This window comes from Dermacentor variabilis, unplaced genomic scaffold, assembly GCF_050947875.1.
Source record: "Dermacentor variabilis isolate Ectoservices unplaced genomic scaffold, ASM5094787v1 scaffold_12, whole genome shotgun sequence".
NCBI classification, from domain to species: domain Eukaryota; kingdom Metazoa; phylum Arthropoda; class Arachnida; order Ixodida; family Ixodidae; genus Dermacentor; species Dermacentor variabilis.
The window spans coordinates 20,413,665-20,432,877 of record NW_027460280.1 but is presented as its reverse complement, the minus strand read 5'-3'; the positions used below and the strand labels follow the sequence as shown (position 1 = coordinate 20,432,877).

The 19,213-nt window shown below is 47.4% G+C and overlaps 1 protein-coding gene across 3 annotated transcripts in view; it reads left to right on the top strand.

Annotated features, from left to right (window-relative positions):
• The window catches only part of LOC142566372 (transcription elongation regulator 1), a 332,559-nt gene that overhangs the window by 90,025 nt on the left and 223,321 nt on the right, over positions 1–19,213 (top strand). For all 3 annotated transcript variants that reach the window (XM_075677319.1, XM_075677318.1, XM_075677320.1), the window contains exons 5-6: positions 374–538; positions 9,150–9,533. In XM_075677319.1, coding sequence (XP_075533434.1) covers positions 374–538; positions 9,150–9,533 — 549 coding nt within the window. The remainder of the gene's footprint in view (positions 1–373; positions 539–9,149; positions 9,534–19,213) is intronic.

The window sequence follows — 19,213 nt, the reverse complement described above, 5'->3', positions numbered from 1 at the left end:
CGCCCCCTCCCCCTCCCCTCGTGAGCACTTGGTTTTCGAACGAATAGATTCAAATGGAAACGAATGGTTAAATTTTTTTTAATTTTCGGTTTTCTAAGATCAGTGTCCCCCCTTAAAACCTCTTTTGTCTACCTTGGACAGTTAGTTACCTATGCCTGTGTAGTTACCTATTTACCCAAATGCCGTTTAAACTGCATGTATCATAATAGCCACCTCAGGGCAAAGTTTTATCGTGAATGAGCTAGTTTAGCTTGAAGAGTCATTTATGACTGATGCTTCTATTTTTTGTGGAGAAACTGTGCCACCTAAATGTGAGTGGTTTGACTGGCATGGTCCAACTTTGCTTGCACCTAATTTACTCCATTTCCTTTAGTGTCCACACTGCCAATGGCAGCTGCGGCGGTTACATCGGCCAACAGCACCATGACACCAACTCAGGTGGTGACAAGTGGCAGTGCCGCACCAGCATCACAGTCAAGCATTCTTGGTGTTGCAGAAAATCAAACCGACAAACCGCCCACCAGCGCCATGCAAGGAGGTAAGTGTCATGGTTTGTGAAAACTTGTGTCATGTAAGGACGGAGTCTTTGTAAGGATGCAAGTTCATGTCTTTTTTTTTTACTGTAAAGTGTTATACATTTCGAAACATTATTACGGTGTAGTTGCCGAGGAATTATAGTTGAGCCCATGTTAACTTTCTTCTTTTTAAGCTAATAAAGGAGAAAGTTACCTGGGCTCAACTATAATTCCCCAGCAACTGCACAGTAATAATGTTTCACAATGTTTAAGGGGGGACATGGGGATGAAAGCTAACTTTTATTATTTACTAGCCGATTTTAGTGAAATTTTGCACAGGTGTTAATAATATCACATAAACAAAATTGGGAAAATATGGCTGCAATATCTGAAGTACTTTTTTGTTTACAAAATTTTTCTGCTTTCATTTTTGCAAAATGCCTGCACACCTGTATATTCATGCTAGGAGTTCAAGCAAACATTGATAGCACTCCTATATGGAACTCAAGGCTGCAACACTGCAGCCTCACTTGAATCATTGCCACTGGAACTGCCCGGCAATGCGTCGACAGTCTCTCTTGCAAGCTTGTGCGCGGACACATCTCTGCTAGGACTACTTATCCTTCGGATGTTCGGCGGCTTGCGCTTGCGGCTGCCGAAGCAGTGCTTGGTCGCGTATTTCGTCGTCCATGTCCGCCCAGTCATGCTCGAAACCACAAAATGAAATAGAAAACTCAAATCCGAATAAAGTGATAAAGCGGTGGCGTACCTCGAATATCCAACACGTAAATAAAGGGGCAGCAGCCAGCGCGCGAATAAACGGGAGAAGCAGACGCCGCAGCAGCTCGCTTCCAGAACCGGCCAATGGGACAGCTCATAAAATGCACGTGACGGAGCAAGCCAATTGGCGGCCGCGACAAGCAGCTCCGCGACCTTCAGACTTTTTGTTTTTTTATGCTTGCTCTTCTCTCTATCAGGAAATGAAAGAGAGGCGTCAAAAGGCGAAGAGGTGCGCTTTTCAACAGTACCAGCATGGCCGCGCCGCGTACTGCCGTTCCGGAGCTAGGGACGCTTGAAGACCGCGACTTTTCCACCAATTTTTACGAAATTTTCGCTGTATTGCCTTATGTATATATTTATTTATGGTACTTAGCAGTCGTTTTCAGCAGAAATACTTGGAAAACTTATAGAAAAGGGGTCAAAGATTCGAAATCTGCAACTTTCTAAAAGGTGATTTTTGGGTCGTTTTTCCAAAGTTGATCCCCGCGTCCCCCCTTAACTTTCTTTTCTTTAAGCTAACAGCTTTTTTTGGCTATTTTGCCTGTTTTCGTGGTCGTCATTCAGGAACAGCGTAAAAAAAAGGCACACAAATCTGAAGAGCGGCTCTTCAGATATTGCCTTCCCCAGCACCACTACTAGCGAAAAAAATCCGTTCCGAGAAAACAGTTCTTAAAGTAGAACACATCTTTTTTTTTTTATTGAAAAGCTCCTGCGGAGCTTTTAATTAACTCTTGCGGCTCCAGGCACACTCAATGTGTCTGATTTTTGACTGCTGACAGCCGAAAATCCAGTTAGCACAGTTCCGCCGCTAAAAAGCGTCTACGCAGTCAGCACTCGCCGAGGAAGATCGGAAGTTCGATGCTCGTGCAAGATGCATATCGTGCTCCCGCGCACCGAACATCTGCACTGTTTTGGGCTTTGCCAGCATCGCGTGTGGCAAAGAACTAGCGAAAAAAAGAAAGCTGAGAAAATAATCTAAAGGATAGCGCAAGGCGATGAGCAGCTCACAAGCTCATGTTGAGGTGGATGGAGCAAGGGGCAACAATGTCGCGAGCGCGGCGGGCGCGGCATCTAAGGGAGCAGCCGCCGCCGTTCGCGCAGCAGCCAATGGCAGGTGCGCTTTAGCCCATGGGATTTGAACGCGCTGCTCCGGCCAATCAGCGCTCCGCATTGCATCGCGGGAAAACGCCAATAGCGCCTCAACCGCGCCGATGATGCCATTTTGCAAGGCGGGAAAACAGAGACAAAGAATTCACGGTCAAAACAACACCAAAATGGCGCGGGCAGGCCGCATGGGCCGGGAATGGCGCGCGCGCGAAGTTTGACTTCATTCCAGCATTTGCGCGTGTTTTGTGGGCCGCGGTGGCCTCAAAAGTAGCGTTTTTTTTTTTACTTTGCGTTTGAATTAGGTTCTGATAATTACAGTACAGGTAGTTTATGAGACATACAACTTAAAAACATGGTTTTTCAAAAACCGACTTTTTCGCGATTTTTCGGTTTTCAAGGGCCGCGTCCCCCTTAAGCCAACTCGATTGAAAGCACCATGCACCGACTCTGACCGGTCGTGGTTCGGCTTGCTGAACGCCATTTTCGTTTTGAACGGAGCCTCCTTGCTGCCCCACAAAGTGGCGCTACTGCAAATCTCCGCTCATCATCATCGTTTCTGCCTGGTACAGCAGTTCCGGTCTCAGCTTAGTTAGCCATGTCAAGACAATCCAGTAGCTGATTTGTTTGTTTCTTCGTGCACGACGCTGTGAGGAGGTCACGTTTTTCGTTTGTGCGCCTGCTATCGGCGTGACGGTGTGGTGATGTTTGCTTTGTTTGCTTTGTTTGCTGTGTCGAGGTTGCGGTGATGCAAAGTAGCATACGGAAACATAGCGTCAAGTGTCTAATGGCACCGACAGTGCCCGTGCAGACTGCGCTGGGGAATGCCGGCAAGCGGGTGCCGGGAGCCTAGGATTTGTCGCCTTCCGATGTGCACCCTACTGATGCCGAAAGTGTTCTGCCGAGACCGGTTCCGGACACCGTCTCATTTGACAATTTCACAGATGCTCACGGTTCTGTACTGACATGCGCAGAACTCGATCACGGCGAGATCATTCGTCAGGTTTATGCTGCACCGCCGAACGATAACTCCGAGTCGGAAGATGACACACCATGTGCTACACTGCCGTCGCATGCGGAGCGTGCACAAGCAGTGGCTGTATTTTCAGTCACCTATAGTGACCATACAACCCTCTCCGAGATTCAGGCTTATCTGATTGTGCGTAAACGGAACAGCGTGCAACGGCGCATTCACGATTTCTTCAAGCCTACTCCGAGCCCGAATAAGTGCGTGGAAATAAAGGATTTCATTTTTCTTTCTTAATCTGCTTTTTCGGACACCTGTTTATTCGGACATTTCCACAGTCCCAGTGAGGTCCGAATAAACGGTCGGCGACTGTATATGTGCTGTTTATTTATGAATAACACCCATAAAAAAGGAAATGAACTTATAAAAATTAGAAATTTGGTGCATTGTTATTTACATAGGAAACTTAGGCTTAGAAAATGCACACGGAAACATAGGCTTAGAAAATGCCCACACGGGAATATTTCACGAGCCTCAAATGTTCCAGCTCTTACACTAATATTTACGTCCACAGCGTAATCGAACTGCATAGGTGAGCACCCTCCAGAAAACTGTATTGTTGTGTGCCCATCAAAAAAGCAATACGTGTGACAAACTTCTGTTAATCTTCATCTTATTGCTAACCAGAGGCAATTAGTTTTCTCAAGTATCAAAAAAAAAAAAGGGAATGCATGCACGGCGGCATCCTTTGTATGCGCACCCCTGTGAGCAATGTAGGATTTGGAGACGATCTCGCTGCTGCCACCATATGAAGGAGTTGAAGGTCGTAGAGAGGAACTAGGTGAACAGGTTTTATTTACATTATTTACAGTTGAACATGAGATACATCGACAGTCTAGCGTGGCTCCCAAATGGAGCACGCAAGACGAACATACAGCAACGGAGCACACAGCTCATGAGTACATTTCGAGCACGACAACGAGCACTCTCTAGCAGCCGACAATCGCTGCTTATAAGCACTTGATTCCAACGGGACGGAAACGTTCGTCCAGTCATTGTAAACAGGCCGCATCTCCCCGGGATGGGTTACACACACACACGCACACACACACACACACAGGTGCAATGGTCCGGAGCCGACGTCAGAGGGGCTTCGTAGAACTCGGAGCCGTCCCAGGTAGCGCGCCTGGGTAGCACATTGTCTTGCGTCTTGGTCGGCGCGTGGGAAATAACCTACGACGACGTTCCCGCGGCAACTCCCCCACCTGTAGCAGATCAGGTCCGCGTTGGGGAGTTGGGTAACAATAGTTGGCCCGCCAAACTCATTCGGCGCCTCTACATTCCAGAGCTGCCTTTCTCCTTGGTCGCCTCGTGTGTCGGCAGACTGTGACGAATCCTGGGGCCCCCGTACCGCAAAGCACCCTTTTGCCAAGGCGTCGTATGGTCGGCTAGCGTCGTCGTCCTCGCTCGTTCTCCGAAGGGCGCCGCCACCCCAGATTGATCGACGCACCTGCAGCGGGCTGAAATAGCTGCAGGCCGATCCTAACAGCAGTAAACGAGCGAGTAACAGGCGGTTGCCTTTTGAGTGATTAGTAACGAGATAGCCATCAATTTTGTGAGTGCAAGAAGCCGAAACCGCTCGCGCAACAAAACCCTAACTAACCGCCGCCCGCATGTGCGCTTGAATCGCAACCGGTAGTATAGACCCGCCGGAGCAAACAAACTAGCTCTAAAACAAACCATGCAACGAAAACCAAGAGAGGGAAAAAATTCAATGTATTCCCACATAGTTGCAGAACATGCCAAGGAAGAAAGTTAGAAAATTGGCGAGCTTATTAAACGTGCAGACGGCGCCATAAATATATGCCATCGTCCATTTGGACTCATTCGCGGTGCCGTATATTTACGTCATTGACGCTGTAAGGGTTAATGGTTTTGGCTTTGTGCTGCTAAGCACGAGGCTGCGGGATCAAATCCCGGCCACGGCAGTCACATTTTTTTGGAGGCGAAATGCAAAAAAGCTCTTGAACCGTGTATTGGGTGTATGTTAAAGAACCCCACATGGTCGAAATTAATCCAGAGTTCCCCACTACAATTTGGATTGTGGTTGTGGCATGTAAATTAATTAAATTTTAAAGAACTTTTGAAAGAAAAATTGGCAATAACAAAATGCTTGCAAAAGTGTGACTTTGGTGTTCATGTGGTTGTATGTCATTGTGTAAATAAGACTAATCAAGTTGTCTATGTGCAGATGCACTGTCAATACTTGAAACGATAGTTGTTGTCGGGGAGAGATTCAGAAATTCTCCCGTATTTGGTTTCTCCGAACGTGGCAGGTATGTAGTCCAAGTCGTCGTTATCATTGCAGGGCAGACTACTGCTGTTACTGTCACCTAGGGAACCAGTAGGGCCATCTACTGAATTTCTTGTGTTTTAAGATGGGTTGTGCATGGCATTTCTTTTTCATGATTCTTACTTCATCCTTTCTGCATGCATTCCCTCACAATTTGTTCTCTTTTTAATTGTTGATATGCCTTCACTGTTCGAACAGAAACTGGCAGTCACCTGCATCCCTGTCAAATTTTATGAATTTATTTTAAATGCCTGATTTTTAGATCCTGATCAGAATTTTGTATTGGCACCAATAATGGTTTTCAGTACTGATTCCGAAAGAATACAGACACAATCGTCAAAAAATTTTTCAGAGCCTGAGTTTTTGGACCCCCTGATTACTTGGAAGGAGCAGCACCACCTGCTGAAAGAACCAATGCACAACAGCTACCCATATTTTGGCCACCGTTACATAAATATTTCATGAACTTTTTTAATTAGTGGTCAGCAGCATGAGCAATAAAAGGAAGTTTTTGTATTTTTTAAGCTAATTTTAGCATTTTTGACAGCAGTTGTCTTTAAAATATAAAGTTGGCAGATCTGGGGCCGTATTCTGAAACGTTCGCCTTCCGTGAAAGTTTCGCCGAAAGTCACATTCAATAAACCAAGCAACTGCTTACTCGTGACGTCAGCGTGCATTACCAACGTGCGCTCTCGAACGCTTCACATCGCATAAAAGATTGTGCCCGGCGTGTGCTGAGCGGCTCGGGTGTGTTGTTTTCGAGTGTAGTGGCCGCAGTACGGGTTCTGCACACTGACTACGTTTGGTTACGGCCACTTTAGGTAAAATAAGTTGAATAAGAAAGTGTGAAATGTTTTATTTTATATGAATCAACAAATATCGCCGCTAAACAATTGCGTCAAAGACGCCACCAAAAGACTACTATAAACTACCACCTGTTTTATCTCTACTACACTCCACCACCAACCGAACGCCAAGAAATGCCAAAAGACATGTTCGTTTATTCAATATATGTCGAGAGCACCCATCGACACCATGACATTAAAATGACGTAGGCCTTAACTACTAGATGGGGCTGTTTATTTTCCGGTTTTGCTAAAATGGCCAATCTGCGCACGCTGTTGGCGGAGGCGTGGCCAGGGCAATTGTTTCGCGGAAGGTGAACGTTTCAGAGTACAGGCCCTGTACCTGTAATATTAGTAGTCCTGATGCTATATATTGCATGAGCTCAATAGCACTGACTATTCAGATTTTTAGTCTGCCTGAAAGTCCTACAAAAAGGTCATTCCTTTCTGTTTTGCCTTTTCTATTTGCCAACCCACCTGGCAAACTTGGAACATGTGTGGCATAGTCTGCAAGATGAGCACCAGCTGATCATACTCTTTTTCTGCCCATTCCTACGCATTATAAGCCAAAGAATAGTTGTGTGACATGGCCTTGGGAGATTAGAAGCGTATGTCTGATCTCGGAAGCTTTGTGATTGGTGATTGTGGTCTGTTTTCAGTGGGGTGGCAGATGTTACAGTGTCCAGCAAGTGTAGGTGGCATTAGAAAGGCCTTGCACTTCATGGCAGTTGAGCAACTCACATTCGCTATCTAAATTGCTTTATTGCTCACCACCATGGTAAAAAAGAAAATTGAGTTTTTTTCTGTTGTCATTTGCTGTAGTTGGTCCAGGGTGTCTTATCAACCGGGAAAACAGGGAATTCTCAGGGAATTTGAATAGTCTGGAAAAACTCAGGGAAAACTCGGGGAATTTGTGCTTTTATAAGGGAAAATTAGCTTTAACTTTATTGAAAGGGAACAAAAGTTGTGTTAATGCTGGCTCCAGTAATAGAGGAATTGCAACGTATCGTCATTGATGCCGTGTCATCGGCACGAGGTATTGCCAGAGTAGTTAACGACCGACTTTTCGAACATGCCTGGTAATTCTCACGGCTTCGCGGCACCACCCTGTACTCCATATAGTCAATGTATATTGCCGTGACTGCAGGTCTGAAATGGCATTAATCAAAGTCACCACCGCCGCCATTTTGATTATCTCGCCGCCTCGAACCGGCACTCTCGCACGCAGATCCGCTGGCAGCCGTAGCCATCACCGCGGTAATGTTAGGCCTAGCTGCTTCTACGTTCGCTTTTAAGCTTCTTGCCGTGTGGTGCTGTTTTTCATTGAAGGAATTCGCCGTTGTCAGCAATGGCACTGACTCCGCCTTTGAAATCCTCGCGATTTGCTTCGAAGCTCGCGGAGCACAACGCGTCGCGTAATGCGTCTCCGAAAGTTAGCTTTGCCTTAGTACAGCAGTGTTACGTGGTGAAGGATAAAAAGCATGGGAAGGGGCGATTGTCAAGGGACACAGTATGTATTCCTTAATTATACACGTGTGCACCTCATCTCCTGTCACAGTACGAGCACCGATATACCTAATGAGTGTAGTGGCAGGGCTTAAGAGCTTGTTCAGGTGTGCCTGTGGCAATTTTAGCCCTTAAGGGCAGTTAAAGACGTGCATTCATTTTTTTCGGACTGCCTGATTTTTCGGATGTTTTTGCGGCCCCTAGGGAGTCCGAAAAATCAGACGTTGACTGTACAACTGGCCAAGACGATGCTTCAAATGATCCATGGGGTGAACACGTGGCAGAAGGAGGATGAGAACAGAAAGGACCAATGCACCGAGGAATTAACGGGAAAGGAAGCGTGCCGCCGCCTCTTTGAAGGAGCTTGAGCTCAAAAAACAGTGTTGGCTGACACCGAGGTGAAAGGTGTCCCTCATTCAAACCAAAATAAACTCTTTAAAGCAGTGAAACCCAACACTGATATGTTGTGTACGGGCTGAGAGTATGTCAGGACAGTTGAGGTTGAATTCCAGCTGCAGAGAGATAATCTTAGTCGTGACAAAGTTCAGGCCTCAACCGATAAGCTTGCTATGATGATAGTTGATAGAAATAGCTCATATTCAAAAATGTTTACTTATGTAGGCATCTCCTTTTCATTAGTATTTGAAAATGTTCTAAAAAATTTGGAATGGGTTTTGCCATATTTTTCGCTATGCCCTCTGTTTTCTTTTTAAATAATATAGATGTTACTCCTTACTATTCAAACTGGATTTAGTCATTTTTTTGTTTCAACATGCTTACTAGAGAGTGACAGCACTGAGCAACATGGTGTCAGCCTGTCTTGACATAAAACAAAGTTCTGGCTCATTCAGGGAATTTTGCAAAGGTGCTCAGGGAAAACCTGGAAAACTCAGGGAATTTGGAAATGTCAACTTGGTAGACACCCTGTTGTTCGCAACACACAAACAGGCTTCATCGTTTGAGTTGTGCATTTTTGCCTGAGATTTTTGGGATATAAGCATGAAACAAATGCACCTTGCCTGTATGACAGTGGTCATGCTCTTATGAGTCTTGTTTGGTATTCTTGTGGGTGTCTGCAGGGGAGCCCACTACGACAGCCACAGCTACCACTACAACTCTGACTCCCTCCGGGGCAGCAGCAGCAGGTGGCAGCAGTGATACACCTGCACAAAATCAGCAGCAACAGCAGCCATCCACACAACAGCCATCGACTACACAGCAGCAGCAGCAGCAGCAGCAGCCGCAGCAGCAGCAGCAGCAGCCGCAGCAGCAACACCAGCACCAGCAGCAGCAGCAGCAGCAGCAGCAGCAGCCCACACAGCAAGAGCCTCCCAAAGGGGTGCCGCCTCCGAACCCTGGCTCTCTGTCAGCACTGGTTCAGCCACCTTTGGCTGTGCCTGCTCCAGCATTTGGCTTGCCACCTCCATTTGGGCTACCCCCACCACCATTTGGATTGCCCCCTGGTGAGACCCGTCGGAGGCTTACAATGCTTTAGCTCGCATCAAAGGTGAAGTGGCAACTTTGGTGTTGCAATTTATTATTTCAGCTTAAAAGAACAGACAGCCAGTCAGAGCACGCAATAAGATGAGGATGCAGGTAAAAAGGTTTCTCGCATTGTTTGAAACAGGCATGGTGTTCTTTGAGGCTTTAATTTGATCTGTAACTCATCTCTGATGTACAAAATGATTTGTGATGGTGCTTGGTGTGAGTCAAAAACTTCCTCTGGCCTCCCTTCCACCCATTCCTCTCCACACCCATTTATTTAGGTGGCTGTCGACTCCACATTATGATATAGGCAGGTTGCGAATGTAGTTCCCGCGTCTACTAGGGCACCCCTCGCGGCGGCGAGCGCGGACCCGGCAGGATACCGCTTGCGTTTGGAAAGCCTGTGTGTGCACTGTTTCGCGTGTAGCTGTTGCTTTTTCTGAGCAATGCCGAAGTGCAACCCAAGCTGTTGCGTAGTGGGCTGCAACAGCACGTACACCAACTCACGAGGAACAAAGTTTTACAGGTTTCCAAGCTGACCGTATGAAGCAGAACGGCGTCAACACTGGGTGGTGCTCTGACGGTGTAAGCTGTTTTATGTTCCGGTGTTATGCCAAGTACGTTAACGCTGAATTCGTTGCTTTTACAGCAATGATGGCAGCAACGGGACACCTGCAGTGCATACCAGGATATGCAGCAAACAAAGTAGTTTGTTTCCTCACTGCATCGCAGTAAAGCTGTGGAACTCTTTCCCAATCCTCTCCCATTCAAACAGCGCTAGGGCTTGCTGAGAGCTACGAGGAGGGGTTGTAGCTGGCTCAGCTGGCATACACCCTTCTGCGCCCAGCATATCCACTAAGGGGCAGTTGAGATCACCAAAATATTTGACGACGTGATTTATTGGAACCTCGTTTGCACGCTCTGAAAAATCGCAACATAAAAGTATCGACCTTCCAGTAACTTGGGTGAAAATATTTTCCCAGCGTAGTCTAACACAACTGGTAAGTTCCTCGCCTTCTTTTTGTGTGTTTGTGGAGAGCAACGTTAGAATACCTCGCGTAGGTCTTACGAATTGTTCGTATTGGCGGTGAGGAGTTACGGAGTTGCCATCTATCGGAAGCGCCTGGCTGGCATAGTATGAGGGATCACATGGCGTGCTCCTCATAGGTTTTGCTGTCAGCGCTCACTGAAAACACCATGCACGAGCTCTCCCGGACATTTCTGTAAGTACTTTCGAAACGAGAGAAGTTTTTTACTGTCTAAATAATAATCATGGACAAACTGAAAGCACAGAATCGTTTACAGACGCTATATACGTTCAGTGAACGCCACTGCGCGCGGTCGCCGCGATGGAGTCTCCCGAACCGGCTTCTTGCGTGAAAGGTAGGTAAACGCTGAGAGCAAACTATATGAAATATGTTCTTATAGTGTTTGCATAATTGAATAGAGCATAATAGAACGAAGCCTCAATGCAGCGATCGCACAGATTTGCAGCGACCGACTGCACGTCTGCATGCTTGTCTGCGCACTGTTTCGCTTTCACCGCATGCACGTTTTCGCACCGTGCCATGAGCTTTAGGCCGCAGAATATGAGCATTTCAAAGTATACAAGCAACCATTGTTGCGTGGGCGCTATCAGAGTTGTCCAAAATAATTTCATTGTAGAGACTTCGACAGGGACTGTGATGTGCCGTCGCGACGATTCAATCTTTTTTTTTTTCCTCTTCTAAATTTTTGGACGTTTCAATATTATTTCTCGAGTTGCGTCGCACTGTATGTTTATCGGTGTTCTCAGCATGCGATTTCCCGCTGCTTCTTTTTTGTAATCCAGTGCATTAATTCATAACACAAACATGACCATATGCCATGATTTTTTTTTAATGTGCTTCTTACCGCTCCCTTTCCACTCCAGTGAACTTGCCAGTATCTATAGCATCGACAAGTTCATAGACCAAACCGTCATGACATTAGTCGGGCAGCGGACTCGGGCGAGCGTCTCAGTGCACGTTTTCCGAACATCACAGACCCGGCGCCGTAGCAGAAATCTTTCTCGCGTGTGTGCTTGCTGCATACCCGAGTTGTAGCTGATGGCTGTGTGCCGGTTTTATGTTTCGCGAGCCAAGCTTCACGCAGCTTCTTGTCTTGCGGCTACGTGTGAATAAGGCTGACACCAGGCTCCGTTGCGTACGTCCGGCACTGCGGCACCGAGCAGTAGCCTACCACGTTGCGCGCCTTCAAAGGCAGCCACTACCTATTGTGGGGCTTTCAAGCGTTGTAAAGGAGACACTCGAAGCGGGAAAATCTCGCCACTAAATGAGGACCGCAGCGTACGCGGGAACTTAAACTCTCCTTTTCAGCTCGCTTCGGCGCTCCCGAAGCAGCCGACGCGGACGCTTTGTCCATGTGATCCCTCCTAGCACGTCACGCCGACGGTGGCGCCAGCTTTTCCAGTGGTGGAGCTCGAGGCCAATGCCCCACTTTCTTGGATGAGATGTTTTGGATTCGCATTTGCCATCCTGTATGTACAGGGAAACTATCGCGACATGCTTGCACTTCCCTGCGATGCCAGCACGCCAATGCAGCTCCCCACTAGGATTTGTCTGTTATCTTCGATCTTCAAGAATCAACGTCACCTATAATTTCATGCGTCCACACCGTAGATAACGAAGTAACTTACGCTGAGCTTCACGCATGTCGCCGGTGCGTTATTTTTCGTTTGCGGAATACACCTGGCAGTCACTTCCGATGAGTGTGAGTTCAACACTTCCCTCACGTCGTAGATGTGCCCTACTTCACGTAGACGACTTCCTTTCTCTAAATTATTTTCGCGAAAAAAGCTGTCAGGATCCTGTAATTCCCGAAACCCGGTTAAAATTAATATCGGCACGCTGTTTCGCGCCATCGCTACCGTTTGACAGGGCACCAAACACGCAGCGCGAACTGCTGACGCCGTGAGTAATCCTACCGCGTTCGCGCAACTATTCGTCAGATGGCGCTAGGGGTCGGAAAGACAGGGTGCCGCCTAGTACTTGCAATGTGCCCATGAGGTCTTGATTCAAACTTCTGTAGCATATTTACTCGCGTAATGAACCCACTTTTTTTTTCATATCCTATGTAGGTAACAATAACATCTTGATCACAACCTTACCTTTATAGTAAAAACACATGCGCACTGTGAATAAAAAATTCAATAGCCTGCTATCGATGGTTGGAAATTCGTATTTAGGCTGCTTTTTGAGCGCTTTCAGACAGCTAGCACCATTTATTAGTGCTAGCTGTTCAAAAGCTGATTAGTCAGTTTCAGTTTTTTTTATTTTTCGAGCGCTCCTCCGAACAAGGGGTGTGGTCGGCATTGTGCACCACTCATGCATAGAAACGTCGCATTTCTAGCGATTCTATTGAATCTGGATGGAAGTTTTTGGATTTTAAAAGCAGCATTGACGCAGAAGACAACTTCAGTGCATCAGATTTCAGAATGAAGTTCCGCTTTCTTTATCGAACCATCTCAAAGATGTCGTGCGCTGATATAAAAATATCCTGGCCATTCTAAACGTCACAGTTCTTATCTTCTTTCATTCATTCATTCAATTTTTGTTGGTAAATCACAACAGATGGTTACAAACTGTCTGGACCGACAGCCTACATTGGCTAGTGGTCAGTCCAGTGAAGAGTAGCGTATTTACAGTTGAACCTCTATGTAACGAATCTCTATGTAACGAATTCCTGGATTTTACGAAATTTTTCAATTCCCCAACACATCCCCCATTGAAGCCCATGTATAGGCGACCTTCATGTAACGAACGTGTTGCGGTGGTTGACCTTGATGTAACGAATTCGTGGTGCAGATCATCGAGCTGTATCTTGTAATGTTTTGCCCAAAATTCGACCGCGCAGTGCGCAACTTTAATGAATATTGTTTAAGTAAGTTTTTATATCGAAAGGTAAAGTAGACCGCGAGCAGAACGCTTGCAATCGCAGCAAACAAGCAAATCTCGGTGATGATGATGATGTTGAGCGCCGCTCCGTGGCAAACGTAGCAACCTTTAAGCTTTCATTTTGTAGCTTGACACTAGGTGGCACTACTATGACAAATCCTTTGTGGTGTCTTGCGGCGCACTTATGATAAGCCTTCTTCGTCAGCGTGTTGACGTGCGTGTGCAGGTGTGTGTTTACGGTGTCAGTTCGTTGCGATAAGTTCCGCTGTGAAGAAACGCACAGTTTTGTCGCTTGAAAATAAGCTCTCGATTTTGAATGCGGTTAGCGCCGGCGAAAAAAAGAAGGATGTCGCTGCCCGCTTCAATATACCAGCCAACTCCCTGTCAACCATTCTTGCTGCAGAACAAAGCATCCGCACTGCGATGGAGTCGGGCACAAGTGCCAAGAAGAAAAAAAAATGAAGACGTCGATCTATGCTGATATGGACAACGCCGTGTTTGCATGGTTTTTGGACAGACGAGCACAAAACGTGCCCATAAGTAGCGCGATTTTGCAGCAGAAAGCCATAGATTTTGCTTGCATCCTGGGCCACGATGACTTCAAAGCGAGTGACGGCTGGCTACAAGGATTTAAAAGCCGGCACGGTGTCGTCGGAAAGGTGATATCTGGTGAGTCTGCCTCCGCAGACAGCGATGCTGCTGCCTCGTGGGTGGCCGAGAAGCTTCCCGGCATTTTCAGCCGCTATGAAGCTGCCGACATTTATAAATGCTGATGAGACTGCCCTGTTTTATCAAATGTTACCGAGCCGCACGTTGTCACTAAAGGGAGAAGACTGCCGCGGTGGAAAGCAAAGTAAACTCCGCGTGACGGTTTTGCTTTGCGGCGGCGACAAGCGAATCCCATTGGTTATTGGCCGCAATGCCCGGCCCAGATGTTTTAAAGGAACAAGGCGGATGCCAGTAAAATATGTGGCAAACTCCAAAGCGTGGATGTTGCGGGCAATTTTTTCCGACTGGCTGAAGGAGCTCAACCAAGATGTCAAACGACAAGGCTGCAGCATTTGTTTGCTGCTTGACAACTGCTCCGCGCACCATGTGGAAGGCCTACAGCTTTCGAACGTCGAGCTGCAGTATTTGCCACCTAACTGCACTTCTCTCATACAATCCTTAGACAAAGGGATTATTAACAGCTTTAAATGCTGCTACCGCTGTTGTTTGATACAAAAGATGCTCCTGGACATCAGCCTTGAACGGCCGACGAAAGTGGATATTGTGGGGATGCGCGACTCTCGCGCGTCCCCTGATATGTTTTTCCCGCATGGCGCGTCTCCTGTAATCTGGCTTCGCCGCGTGGCCTGCGTGATGCCCGCGGCGGTCGATGTGGTTGGGGCGCAGTGCGAGAGATGGCGCGAGTGTTGCGCTGCTAACGCCGCCTCACGGCAGGGTTACTTGGGGGCGCAGGGGAGAACAGGCTGGCTCTTTCCCGGCGGATCGGCTAACAGCGAGGACGTCCCGCGCGCGCGCGCCGACCCATGCTTCTGCGAGACTGTCTCGCGTGGCCTCCTTCGAACGCGCCACCGTTGGCGTGACCGTACACGCGAACGACCAGGCGTTGGGATCCAGCATGGGGCGAACATATTCACTCACTATCCGGTCGCAGTGAGTGGGACTTCTAGATTTGTAGCGCCCATCGGCATGTTTTGGGGATAGCAGCTCGGCTAGCAGGCATTGATCTATGAAAGGTGCAATAAATGCCCTTGTGATTGTTTGCACTACTGTGTTGTCATTCCTTTGTCTCAAGAGCACGGAGGAGATCCCCACAATATCTACCAAGCAATCCAAATGCTTGCTGCGTCGTGGCAAGAGGTCAGATCACAAGTGATCGCCACTTGCTTTGCCAAGGCTCAGGTAAATCAGGCCATTCAAGCTACAGTCCCTAAAGACGAACCTTCAAGCCCACCTGAGGTCGCAGAAGCGTGGGATGAACTGCGCATGAACGGTGGGGTTCCCGACGGTGTCGAACTGTGCGATTTTTTGTTCGTGGACAACGGCACCGTGTCTATGGAAGAGATGACTGATGCGGCACTTGTGGAAACAGTTGAAGATAAAGATAGCCTTGAAGGTGACGGTCCGTCAGAGCCTGACACATCTTGTGCGGTGCCTACCACGAGGGAACTGATGGACGCGGTGGACGTTCTGCGCCGTTTCGTCAGCTCGCAGGACGATGAAGCAGCCCTGGATGCCTTAGTTTCTTTGGAGCACCGAGTAGTGGCTTCAATCGGGCAAAAACAAGCAAAAATTACGCAGTTTTTCTCCATTCAATAAATTCTTTGAATGGTGAGTTCACTTCAATTGATATCTGTCGCATTTTTATTTCGTTTTGGCATGATCCTTACCAGTCTTAACCCGAAACTGCATGTAACGAAAACCTGAATATAACGAAAAATTACGAACTTTTTTCAATTTCGTTTTATCCAGGTTTGACTGTACAAGATTGTAAGTCGACCACTTTTTTAAAATTTGAAAATCTGAAGTGGGGGGGGGGGGGGGGTCAACTTACAATCGAAACCAAAACATGGCACAGCCAACGAAGCGAGACCAGCGGGAGCTACCACGTAGTTACAATTTTGTTTGCTGAATGGTCCTACCTGTAGCTTTTCGCTATCCCGCGTGTTTGTTCGCTTTTCGGAAGGGTCTTTCAACATTTTTGAGAGTTTTATAGTGCACAGAACACTCATAGGTTTGGTGGGGGGATGTCGATAGTTGATGGCAGTGCCCCTGTTCCATTTGCGGCGGCACCCTCAGAACGGCTGCACTTGTGGGGAGTATTGGTAGTTCTTGGAAGAGCAGACACCGCTCGCAGGTTTCTCATAGGTGTTCTGTTGGTTTCTCTTTCCCTGTTGTGTAGGCATTGGTTTGATGCGTTCCACTTGACTGCCGGCTATGCGCTACTTCTATGCTTCCTCAGTTGTCAGGAGTGCTCCAGGCCCACTAATCATTCGGCACTCATTAGAGAGTTTTAGTTTAGGGGACGCAAGGCTCTAGTGCTTAGGTGCGTTTGCGTATGCAAGCAAGAACACGTTATAGGTTAGCGGCTTCAAACGCAAGCCGCAGTGAGGTTGCATGCGCCCGCAGCCCCATACAGGTCTGATCTTTGCTGCGTTATCATTTTTTAAAACATGAAATCAAGCATATGAAGTAAAGCACATAAAGCTATTCTTATTAAATCAGTTAATAGAGAGGTTTAGCGTGTCCGGTATTCGGGTAAACGCAGGCGGTTGGGGCGGAGCCGTGAACAGGAGCGGCCTGCGTGGGGCAGCCACCTGGTGGTGCAAAGTTCAAACAGACAAAAACAGCTAATATTGCAGTAGCCGACTGTATTTTACTTTGCTGTGGATGTAAACTTTTTGCAGCAACACGACTACGCCAGTGCCAAAAATTTACACCAGCAGCGAAGTAAAATAGACCTGGTTACAGCTTTACGCCACCAGGTAGATGCACTATGCAGATCGCTCCCGTTTACTCCCCCGCCCTGTCCGCCTGCGTTTACCCGAATACCAGACACGCTAAACCCCTCTAATATATATAAAAACGACGTCTGTCGACACTAGGCAAAAGATATATGAGATTTTTTACCTGCTAGCTACTCGTAAGTTCTTGTACACCTCGAGAGTCACGTAGGTAACGTGACCGCTTAGGGGCAGCGATGTTTTCAGCCGACCAAGGATGCAAGTAGGCGTAGCGGTCTGCGCATGCGCAGTACCGTCGCCCCTAGTTCTTGCATGCGCAAGCCACTTGCATCCCCTAAACTAAAACTCTCTATTCACAGCAGTGTTCAAGAGGGCTGCCATCCTTTACGCCGAAGAAACAAATCACTGCGTAGCGGGCTGTTAGTTCTATGTTTCTGAACCGGTGGTGCGAGAGTGGCGACTGCAGCGAAGCAAAATTTTGACCTGTGGCGGCAAGTGAGGAATTTCTCACGTGCCGAAGTCTGGGCGCTTTCTGGAGCTGTAGGCTAAGCTTGCGTCTTACGTCGCTGAAATGTGTGATCGGTCCCTGCCACTGAAGTGTGACATGGTCATGAAACAAGCCTGGATCTTTGTCTTTTAAGGACCTGCTCCGCCGTGAGTACGAGTGGCTGACGGCAGAAGACTATGAACTTACGCCAACCGGACCTGTCAATAGAGCCTCCCAGACGGCTGCGTGTGGTTGAGTGCATTCGGCGTGGGCTGGTGTTTCACAAGATGTCGTGGTGCTGTCGTTTGCCAAATGTGAAATTTCGTGGGACGACGACCCGCTATGGGATCGTAGCAACGATGACGATGGCAGCACTAGTGAAGATGAGTAGTCCAGTGACCATGTCAGCTACTGATAAATTTTCGTTATCGAATGCGCCCTCAAGTATGCTCTCGTTTCTTTTTTTTTTCTGTCACACGATATGTGGGGGTCGACATACGTTCGAGTTGACTTACAATTGTGTAAATACGGTAGTCGTGTCCCTGCACCCATGGAGTTTCCTACAAGAATTACTAGAGGAAACTCTGGCGCTGCAGTCGTTGTCCTGCCTTGGGAAGGATGGGAAGTACATGGACTTGTCTGTTCTTCGTGCTTGTGGATTCAAACGTTCTTGTGGCTTTGCATATTATGCTATATAAATCCTATTGTTGTGTACTTCAGCGCAATCTATATTCTTCGAAGTGCAGAAGACCCCACGAACGCATACAGTTGCTATTAATTGCAACAATTGAGCTCGTCCAGGTGGCCAAATCGAAATGCTCCAAGCGTCTCAAGGCACTGGCATGCCCGCCACAAATTCATAAGGGCGTTTCATTCGCTTGTCGATACATGCGTCTGTGGCTTAATGGTTTCAATATCAGGCTTCTGTGCTAAAGTCCCTGTGTTCGAATCCTGCCATCGGGCAATTTTGATGATGTTTATTTAATTATTTATTATGCAATACACTGTTGAAAATGACGAGTTTACAAAGTCAGAAACCGTTTGAAGCCAAAAGGACAGAATTAAGACAAATCCATGTATTTCCCTTAATTTCCATGATGGTACAACTGCTCCCATTGCAGCTCCCGTAGACACTAGCGCCAGAGTTCCCTAAGTAATTTTTGTAGGAAACTCTATGCCTGCACCTACGTATTCGTGTCCACAATGTGACGTCACTCGTGCTAACATGTGACTTCGAGAGTTATTCAAGACACCATCTGTTATTCGTGTGATCTGTTGCTTGAATTGACAAATCGAAGTTTAGAGAAATAATAAAACACACAAACGGAATGTCTGCAGGTTTTTTGTTTTTCTTTGCAACGAAGGAAGAGAGATGTACTTCCGCTTCGTCTTCGTGTTCCCACAGTCGTGCAGTCACGTGCGCAGGTACTGAAACTTCGCTATTTTCAGCCCTGTTCCAGCGCGTGATCATGCTCTGCGATCTGCTTGTTCTGCCTCAATATTCGTGTAGCACTGAATTGTACCACTAGTCGTGTGCTTGTGCACATCACAACAGCTGGCACGCAATGCTGTCAGCAAAAATGCGCATTGCCGGAAAAAGAAAAAAAAAAAGCGAGGAGAGAAAAAAAAAGGCGGGGCCTGTGACGTATGCGTCGCGTGATCCTCGAGGTCCAATATGGGAGAATGCAGGGAAAGAATTTCGCTTGCGGTGGCTAGAAGGGGCGAGTGGAGAGTGTTCAGTTTTGCCGTGTAGCTTGCCTTCTGAA